Raw genomic sequence first — 10,545 nt, forward strand, 5'->3', positions numbered from 1 at the left:
CCGAGCGAGTAGGGTTCACCATTTATGGTACTGGGTGGGACCATGAACACGTCAGCAGATAAATAATTTCAAGATCGTCAGCTAATTTGTGGGGCCCGTACTTCTCCCGCTACCGTGACTCCAGTTTCCGCCACGCTTCTGCGTGGACATAGAGCGTTGGTTGGAGAGAACGGAGGGTCCAGATCTGTCCCCCTGATCGACATGCACGAGCCTCGTGCTTCGGTGCCAGCTCGGCTTTGTTCTTTAATAGGAATCTCGGTTCCGGATTTGTTTAGATTGGAAAAAGCCACGTCAGAAAAGATCCAGCGGTGACTAAAATTTCTTTTAATGGTAGTGGGACTTTTTGAGTGCATTGAATCGCTAATGCGTTGTCCTCGTCTAGGTCACGGTAACCGGCTATAGCCGGTCAAGACATCACTCCTCAGCGTGGAACAACTTTAGTAATTTTCAAATTTTAAAAACATCGAATTTAGTTGTATTTGTTAGAATATATTGCCAAATCGGTAATTGAGTAAACAAGGAAACTTTAATGGGAAGGTAGTAGCTGACACGTGGCAGTACTCTGTGCAGAAAAGGTGGAGAGACGACAGAGAGCATCCAGTTATATGGTCCAGATTCTGCCACGTTGGTTACTGCCATCCACAGTCGTCAGATAGATGGATGAACCAACGGATTGATCTGATAGTGTATGTCAGCTATTAATCCTATCCGTCCACGGCTCTTTCGAGTGGGTTTAACTGAGATAGAAATAGCGAGGAGATAATGAGATTTGAGAAAAAAGAAAGTTGAGAAAGAGAAAAAGAGAGAAGGGGAAAGGAGTAGGGGAGCATTAGAAAGAGATAGAGAGAAGATAAGCGTAGGCCACGATCTTTCGACTCTCAGAGATTTCAGTCGACTGAAGATCTTTGCTTACATAGTCAATTTCTTCTCTAATATAGCTCTGAATCGTCGAGCTCCGGGGGCTTCGGTTCCCGTTAAGGCGATTCATGGCAGTTTTCCGGTGATGAGGCGCTGGATTTCACTACTTTTGGATGATAGAAGATTCGTCAAGCGAATATCACAAAACGAATGGACAGAAATAGAGAAGGAAGAAGAATTAATATGGCGGCATCAAATGGCTTGTCAAGAAGACGACACAGAACTATCAGCCTCAGAGACTCACCAGGTTTCATTTATCTCCTTCAGATCTGTTTTTCTTTTTGGACAATTGATTTGGTTTCAGAAAATTTGACGGTTTTTTGTTTGTTTTGTTGGCAGAGGAGGATGGCCCTGTGGAGTTACAGGAAACGGCGAGGTTACGAGATCGAGGCAGCGTTAAGAAAGATCGAGACCGTGAACGAGATAGAGACCGTGACCGCGAGCGAGACCGAGACCGTGACAGAGATCGGTTGAGCAGGAGCAAGAGAAGGAGAGCTGAGAGGTTGATGCACGGGAACAACAGGGAAAACGGCGATGATGAGAGCACGGAGGAAAGTGCGAATGACGAAGAGGAAGAAGACGATGACTATGGTAGTGGAGGAGGGGCAGAAAGAGTTGGAACCTCCACGAGACTGCTTCCGCCAAATCCGTCTTTATCTTCGTCGATGGCGAATCATCTCTACCGAAAGAGCTTTCCGCTGCCGTCTAAAATTGTTAAGGCTGCGACGACATCCCCGTGGAGACCCACCGATGATATGATTGGAGCGACGGTGCCTAGAAAAGCTCGGTCAGGTAGCGAGGTGGAAGTGATACGATGTTATTAGCTTTGTTGATTTTTCTCTCTTTTTTGCCTTTTCTGGATTAGGGCATTTGGGATTTCGCGTGTTTTTTTTATTTACGTAATTTTTTTTTGGTTTTTTGCAGTATGCGCTAAGAGGTCTCATGATTGGGTCGCAAGTGTTAGTGGAGTCGTTGGAGAGCAAATTCACCGGCAGGCATCGACATCTCCGGCAAGATCCAATGGACCAAATGTCCAGGCGATGTTGTCATCTACAACTCCGGTCTCACCATCTTCTTCTAACGCTTCTCTGAAAAAGAAGATGGTCAGTCCGTCGATACAGTTTTTCTGTGTTCTTGTTTTTGGTCTTGACCATTTATTCCTTTGGCAAGTGGTGATTGGCTCTAATGAATGACAAGTTTTTTCTTTGTTGTAGAAGCCTAATGCACCGAAGCAAAGGCCACCCAAGTCGAGTTCCAAGTCCGCCTCGTCAGCTCAGGACGAGATTGAGATTGAGATTGCGGAAGTGTTGTACGGGATGAATAGACAGCCACAGATACTGTCAAACCGAGAAGTCATTGGAAATGGTTCCGTTAAGCTTGATACCAGGGAAGTTGGTAATAGTAAGTCTACCTCGAATGCCAAATCAAGTGTATCCTCTCCGATGTCCAACTCTCCACCAACTGCACTGCAGTCAAATGTCATCTCAGCACCGGCTCACATGTCCGTAGTCGGTGAGTTTATTGGACCTCTAAGGATTCAGTAGAAGACTATCTCTCAATTTCATTTCTAAATCTTTTCCACTCAGTTGACGCGTTCTATGTTTTTTTTTTGGGACGGAAATTGCAGCACCAAAGAGGAAACGTCCTCGACAGGTCAAGTATGAGGATGAGAATCCTTCGGCTTTCACAGTTAGAAGTGAGGGTCCCATTACGTCTACAACCAAGGTTGAGATTGACCCGTCCGAACAGCCAGCAAAGCCCGAAATTTGTTCTCATAATCTGGAGAAGAGCTTTGGATCTGCTGCTGAGAATGGCGGAATTTCGCATGATTTGATGGCCAGTCGAGCAGCATCCGCTCAAGCAGAGCTGCCATCGGAGACGTTGAGGAAGCCAGATGGTAACTTGATATCCGATTCTAAGCCTATGACCGAAGAATCGGAGATTAGAGATTTGGGTGAGACCAAAGAGGAGCCTGAGTCTCTGAAGAAGGAATCTCCTTCTAGGCTAGGATTGGATGTTGATCCTGAAAATCTGAAAGCGACAAAAGCGTGAGCATCAAACTTTGAAGCCTTTTTTTTTCCCTTTCCGTGGAAGGGCATACTATTAAAATTTTTATCTTTCTTGGTTTGATTATTCAGGAATTCGACAGTTTCTCAGATTGAAAACCTGCGGGAGAAGTTTCAGATAGATCTGATGGTGAGGATCTTATTTTACAGAGAAGATAAGTTTTCAATTGTTCAAGGTGTGATTTATTAATTAATTAATTTTTGTTTATTTCGGAGTACAGGCTCCTCCGCCACTTAGATTATCTCCGGAAAGGGACGGCGAGTTTGATTTTGTGGCCGTGGATGCTAAAGCTATGGTCACGGATGTAGAAACGGTGAGTGGGCCGCCACCTGTCCCAATCTTTTTTATTATCATTTCACGGCTCTCTGTTTGATCTATGCTGGAATATTTAATTTATTTGTTTTTGTTTTTATGTTTAGAAAACAAAGACAAATGGAAAGGAAGACGTTGGGACGGTGAAAAGTAGTGAAGGAGATAATGCAGAAGTTGAGGAGAAGGCGGCGAAAATGGCTGCAGAAGTTGAATCTCAGAAGCGGGTCGTTAACAAAGAAAGAAATATTGATCTCCAGCTGGATTTGGAGAAGAGTGAGAGAGATAGCGGCGCCGCCGCTAGCTTGAGTGGGAACAAACCTCACCAGAATGGCCAAAAGCAACAACAATTACTCAACGCGGACAAAAATGGTAAATTCCCGCCCTCTCTCTCTCTCTCTCTCTCTATCTCTGTCTCTCTCTGTGGAAGGCTCTCATAATTTTTTGGCTTATTCAAAGTTAGTGATGTTTCTATTCTTTATTTTCAGCTCAATCAAATTCTTCATCTCTGCCAATGTCTATGGCTAGCTGGCCTGGTGGGCTTCCTCCCATGGGGTATGGTCTGCTTGATTTGTTGTGTTTATCCTCTGATATTTAGCACCATCAAACGGTGCCTTCCATGCCGTTCTCCGTGGAATTTGACACTCTTTGATTATCAGATACATGCCACCTCTACAAGGTGTTGTATCCATGGATCGGAGCTCTGTATCGTCTACAACAATGCAGGTAGGTCAATGATTTGTCATTATCTTCTAGACTTGGTTTTTTGCTATAATCTTCTATTGAATTTTTTTTTTTGTGTAGCCTCCTCATTTGCTTTTTAGTCATCCCCGGCCAAAGAGGTGTGCTACCCATTGTTACATTGCTCGGAATATACACTACCACCAGCAGTTTTCAAGGATGAACCCATACTGGCCTGCTGCAGCTGGGTCTGCTTTATCATATGGGGCTAAGGCCTGCAATGTTGGTGTTGTGCCCTCTACAGAATCGCTTGGCAATATTCTTGGTAGGGGAGCTGCACAAGATAAGGGTCAGGGGCTGGCAATATTTCCCGGTAATACCGGGAAAGACAAAGGCTCCCCAGCTGTCAACATGGTGGTGGATGGTGCCCAGAGAAAGCAAATTTTACTTCAGCAAGCACTACCCGCTGGAGCACCGAGTAATATCTTGGTATGACAATTTTTCATCCAATTTGATCCTGCCTATAATGTCCTAAGTTCTAAAGGATTGGTATTTTAAAATTGCTTGTCATTTCTTGTGCATTTCAGCATGGCCCTGCTTTTATATTCCCTTTAAGCCAGCAACAGGCAGCGGCTGCTGCTTCTGTCCGACCTGGTTCCGTTAAGTCTTCTCCCGCTGCTACCGGTCATGGAGCTTCATCAAGTACGTCTAGTACTGAAACAGCGGCAGCAGCTGCTGCCTCAGCAATTAGCTTCAGCTACCCAACTATTCCTGGCAATGAAGCTCAATATTTGGCAATTTTGCAAAATGGTGCCTATCCAATTCCAATTCCTGCACATGTTGGAGCACCTCCAGCTTACAGAGGAGCCCATGCTCAGGCAATGCCTTTCTTTAACGGGTCGTTCTATTCTTCTCAAATGCTTCACCAGTCTTCACAACTTCAGCAGCAGCAAATCCCAGCCACTCAGTCACACCAGGGTCAACACAATCAGGGTCACCCAAATCCAAGCATTCCCAGTGGTTCGTCATCATCCCAGAAGCATTTGCAAAATCAGCAGCAGGTGCATTCCAGCAGTGGCATCAATGGAAATTTGTTAGGTTTTCCTGGTCAAAAAAACCAGACCTCACAGTCTTTACAGCCTCAGCAGAGGCACCAGCCACAGGGTCAAATTGTTTCGCATCAAACTCGCCAACTTGAGAGTGAGGCAGTTAGTGAAGATAGCCCTTCAACTGGAGACAGTAGGGTTTCTCGTGCAAATGTGAGTATTTATGGGCAAAGCTTTACAATGCCATTCCCACCCCCAAATTTTGCTTTGATGAATCCAGCCGCGGTGAGTACAGCCACTGGTACAAATGGCAACCACATCGAGAAAAAACAGCAACCCCAACAGCAGGGCTCGAAGGCTGGGGTTGAATCTCTTCCATCTCCAGCTTTTGCAATGTCATTTGCATCAATGAATGGTGGTGCAACTGCATCAGGCCTTGATATTTCGTCCTTGGCACAGAATCATGCACTTCGCCAGAGCCTTCCCGAGTCTACAAGGCTTGGCTATCATGTTACGGCAGCTGCCCAAGCAGCCCAGCACAAGAAGAATTATCATGCTTCTGAAGAAGGGAAAACTAGTGGTAGTGATGCCTTGAACATGGATGAAGAAAGAAGGGCAATGGCAGGAAAGGTTCATGCAACTGTTGGGCAGTCAATTGGTTACTTTAGGTCAGATGCAACAGGTAATTTGGTATCAACAATACCTGGAAGCACTGTTGTTGATAGTTCTGCGCGAACGGTTAATCTTGGTTCAGCTTCTGGTCGTGCCTCAAATTCTATAATGTCAACTGCTGTCAGCACTGTTGATTCTTCCAGAGCTCAACAACAGTTACACTATCAAAGTTTTCAGCATCAGCACTTGATGATGGTTCATAGGCTCCAGCAGCAAGCACAAGCAGCTGCTGTTGCAGCTCGAAGCAAAACACCAGCAACAAGTAACGGAAGTATTTACCCTGACCAAGTCACTTCTTCATCCTCTATCACTGCCAAGTTTCCTAATTCTGCATTTCCACAAAGTCTTGTTCAGAGCAGCAGTAGTCCTGGCCAGTCTTCACAGTGGAAAAATTCTGTGAGGGCGGCATCCCAAGTTCCTTCTCCAACTACGGCTTCATCAACTTCTTCATCCCTTAAAAATATAACCCAACACCAAGGCAGATCGCAGCAAAGCCAAACACAGATATCTTTTGCGACTAACCCAAAAACATCGACGGCAGGACAGGTGCAACTACCATCTGTTAGCAACCAATCTCCATCTCCACCAATGGTTGTTGGCTCGCCCACAACATCCATTTCCAAGAGTGCTGGTGGAAGCCCCAGGACAACCGTTTCTACCTCCACTGGCAACAAAGGTGGACAAGCTTCTGCCTTGTCATCTCAGCCAGCCAAGAGCTCACAATCACTGCCTAGCCATAAATCATCCCCCGTGAGTGGGAGGAGTGTTCCATCCATCCTTGGCAATCCCCACATCTCATCTGCAAGCATGGGAACCAAGTCTCAACTGCCACAGCAGCAGCAGCTGTTGCAAAAGCATGCAATGCAGCAGCAAGCCCAGATACCGTTTTCCAGTGCTTACATACAAGTCCAAGGTCAGCATGCAGCAAATACAACAAATGCCACATCAGCTTCAAGTGGCTACTATCTCCAAAGACACCGCAATGAGCAACAACAGCAGTTGCAAAGCTCTTCAGCAACATCCTCGTCTGGGATGTTGTCATTATGCCCTCCTGTCACATCTAACACCAGCACTTCTGATCCCACAAAGGCAATTGCTGCAGCTGCGGCTGCTAGCAACATGAAAGGTGGCATTCTAACTTCCCAGGGTCTTATGCATGCTCCTTATTCTGCGACACAGTCTTCTGCTAAGCCCCATCAGCTTGTCCCTACCAGCTTCTCATATGTACATCCCGTTCCCACCCCAGTGCAGGTTAAACCAGCAGAGCAGAAACAACCAGCCGGTGAGTAGAGTAATGCCCATTTGTGGGCCACATGCCAAGCATATGCCAGGGAGCAGGATGGAAAAAATGCACTGATTGAGCAAATGATCTTACTTGGGGTTTTGTAGAATTATGGAGATGACCTGGAAATGCAACAGGAACGCTCCCGGCATCCCGACAAAGGATGAGCACTAAAGGAGGTACGCCATTAGCTCCCACAATTTTGGGACGGAAACAGTAGGGAATATTTTTTTGTTCACTGTGGAAATAGGCTTGGCAATGTGTATTCATCAATGTACTTTTGTGTTTAGATTCTGAGAGGGTTTATATGGTGGGAGGTTCTAATTCAAATTCAATTGGTTATATATGGCAAGGGTAGGCAGTGAGTAGTGCTGGGAAAGTAGCTGAAAATGAGGGAACCTTTCCTTCTTTTGGGGTTGTAGGTGGAGGTTTTTTACTTTTCATATTTATTGTTTTCTTCCTTGTTTTAAGATCGTAGAAACAGCAGTGAATCTATCATCAATATATGTTCATGATATGGAGGTTTTATATGTATATGTCTGGCACATATAAATAGCAACCCTCCTAATTTTTCTATCTAATATTTTGGAGCCTTGCCTTCCCTTATCTTGTGCAATGGATGACTCGTGTGGTTATTTTAATTATGATACAAGCTTGCCAACCTTGCATGTCTTGTTTTGGGTGTAAGAAGAAGAAGATGCTGTGGTTTGGTTTTGTGCTGTTGTTGAGGCGCTTGCTCTGTGTATGGTGATCGATAAGAGAGAACATCAAGTGTAGCGAAAATGATAAAGATCTCAGGATTTGGACTCTACCATTCTCATCTAATGCATATAAAATTTAATTTTATGAAAATGATAAAGATCTTCAGAGTTTGTTATTGTAATTGTTGAGTTGGACGCACATAATTCACTTGTGAATTCGTGGACTCTACAAGTTTCATATGATGCACATAGAATTTTATGTATAACTCAATTTCAAGAGAAGTAGTGCGCTCTATATGTCTCACATGATATACATAAAATTTTATGTGTACAATTCAATAATTGGGATATCAACGACTTAGATCCTATCATAACTACTTGTTTTTATATGGGGGTGTGGTGTGGGTCCCTTATTGTCCACTTAAATCATAGTGTCTCTTCTTATATTACAAAATTCTTTTGTCAAAATCGTAATTCATAGACAGTTGGGTTGGGGTTGTTGAAAAGGATGCATCTCTTTATTGTATGTATACCACTCATCTTTCTTTTTGGATTCTTTTTTTAAAATAAACAATTGCTTTATTATGGTGAGATTTAAATATTATATCTTTTTATATTGGGTTACCAAATTTACCCTCTCTACCTGGCCCCACAAGTGTGATTACATCTGTTCTGACTTCTGACAGACTAATCTATTCTCAACTACACACGTGTACCTCCATTACAGTTGCTCCTTTTTGATTTCATTATAGGGTGTTGGTGGGTCCTCCTAATAAAGCAGTGGCATTTGCATTGTCCCACCTAAAAGTGAAAAACTAAAAAAAATAAAACCCTAAATTAAATAAATTAAAGTTTTTGTATATTGTGATCATTTGAACATGAATCATTACAATGTGTGTGTAGGGTATAAATATAATTTTTATAATATTGTGCAGCAAGGAAGGAAAGATGATGATGCAAACAATATGGGGCAACAAAATATATATATATATATATATATTGGTAGGGTAGGTGACCTATATGAAGGGGACACCCATTCCCATTCAACAGTTTGTGAGTCCCACCACATGATATGATTGGAGGGCAATTCTTGTATAGTGGTGGGGGAGGGATCATCATTTATTCAATTGGATAAGCAAAAAGCCCTTTGCCAGTCATGATGGGCCAATTGTGTGAAAGTGATATGCTTACATACATACCAACAACCAAATATGCCAATTTTACTTTTTCTTTCTTTCATTTGCTTTCCTTGCTATATATATACATAGAAGTGTGCCATCTTGGTTTATGTATCCTAGATAGATGAAGCCTATAAGAGGTAAGTGAAGAAGAGCATCATGAATATGTGTATATATGTATGTGTGTGTGTGCATATATCTATATGCTCGTGTTTCAATGGTGCTGTTTTAGCAATTGCACATCCTCCTCCTCTGTTGTGGCTCTCTTTCAGTCTGGAAGTCATGATCACTTGATTAAGGTATGTAATTCTTTTCTCTTCAAAATTTTGTAACTTGGTTTTGACAATTCACTCTCTCTTGAACTACTTGATCTCCTCCAAATTGATTTTCCTCTTCCTGTCCTGATCCTATTTGTTGGTCACTCTGGTTCTTCTGCTGTGGACTTGTTTATGACCTTCTAACTAGTTGGGTATAATCACTCACACTGCTCATTCAATCTTCACTAAATCAAGGCTTCTTCATCATTCTTAACTTATGTTTTCCCTTTCTCTGATTTTTAATTTTCTGGGTCATGATGAATCAGCCTCCTCCTCCTTCTATCTAGCTTTGATTAGACAAATCCACATTTCATTGTGTGCAATTAGATGAAGTTGCTGCATATGGAGGAGGCAGTTGAAATGAGAGTCCGATGTGTGTAGTTGATAAACCACTTGGTGATGGTTTAATTTGGTTATTCTCTATATTTTGGACGTAAAAAATCTCGCCTAAGATTGGGACTTCGATTTTAAGTTGGCCCAACTATTTTATGTTGTTTGTGTTGTGCTTCGACCTAACTAACCTGTCGATTGTACGTGTCTAGTCCAGACCCAATTTGGACTTCGTAATTCTCGGTTAAAAAAAAAAAAAAGTGCAGTTGATACTTTCATTGGAGGTGTTGTGGGGCCCTTGTTACTGCTACACTGATGGTTGCTTAATCTGGGTTAATTAAGAAAATTAAGTCTAACAGGCCTTGATGGCCCAGAGCCCAATGCTTATCATCCGTGTCCAATCATGCAGGAGCGATAGTTAAATGGGCCCAACCTATCGGCCGATATCCACGTTTAGTCAAATGGCCCCAAACTTTCAGAAGGCCCACAATTCATACTGTAAAGTTCAAATAATAAAATAAACAAATTATTATTATCATAACTGTCTTCTGTCTCGTCTGTCCAGCGCAATCAGTGACACAATTCAATGAAGCGCCGCCCCACCCATTCAACAGTGGGGTCACTCACTCATATTAGTGTTCATTTGTTGACCAAAATCCATGAGTAACTCAGATGATGACACTCATGTGTGTGGTATATTATATAAGTCTCAAATTCGAGTCTCCCATCCTTTTTCTTGTACTAAAAAAGAAAAAGAGACAAAGAAACCCATCAGGATCTCCACTAAAAGAGGGGAAATCCTGTGAAATTGGGACTTTGTGTATACCATCTGATACCAAAATCACCAGACTGCACATAACACAGACAAGGCCAAGATAAAATGCATAGAGTCAGTAGACATGGCTTCAGAAAACTTTCAGAACAACCTTGTATCTCTCAAGGGGACAACACGGTCAGCCGGTCAGGCTATAGTAATCCTAGTCATCCAACACAGAATATGAAAGGTTGTCCATGCGCAAAAAAAGAAAGAAGATAACAAGAAGG

The 10,545-nt window shown here is 43.0% G+C and overlaps 1 protein-coding gene across 3 annotated transcripts; it reads left to right on the top strand.

Moving 5' to 3' along the window:
- Positions 1–762: 762 nt before the first annotated feature.
- Positions 763–7,576, top strand: LOC120015688 (protein TIME FOR COFFEE-like). Of its 3 annotated transcripts, none has more exons than XM_038868216.1 (12): positions 763–1,165; positions 1,258–1,710; positions 1,843–2,021; positions 2,136–2,430; positions 2,546–2,966; positions 3,057–3,114; positions 3,206–3,298; positions 3,405–3,666; positions 3,783–3,849; positions 3,954–4,020; positions 4,099–4,464; positions 4,563–6,983. In XM_038868216.1, exons 1-12 carry the CDS (start codon positions 1,069–1,071, stop codon positions 6,981–6,983), a joined length of 4,779 nt encoding a protein of 1,592 aa, XP_038724144.1. In that variant the 5' UTR covers positions 763–1,068. The 3 variants fall into 3 exon arrangements, with proteins under 3 accessions (XP_038724144.1, XP_038724143.1, XP_038724145.1); XM_038868215.1 differs by having other exon boundaries at positions 1,069–1,165; positions 2,133–2,430; positions 4,563–7,576; XM_038868217.1 differs by lacking the exon at positions 763–1,165 and having other exon boundaries at positions 1,577–1,718; positions 2,133–2,430.
- The last annotated feature ends 2,969 nt before the right edge of the window (positions 7,577–10,545 follow it).

Source organism: Tripterygium wilfordii, chromosome 14 (assembly GCF_013401445.1).
Source record: "Tripterygium wilfordii isolate XIE 37 chromosome 14, ASM1340144v1, whole genome shotgun sequence".
Taxonomy (NCBI): domain Eukaryota; kingdom Viridiplantae; phylum Streptophyta; class Magnoliopsida; order Celastrales; family Celastraceae; genus Tripterygium; species Tripterygium wilfordii.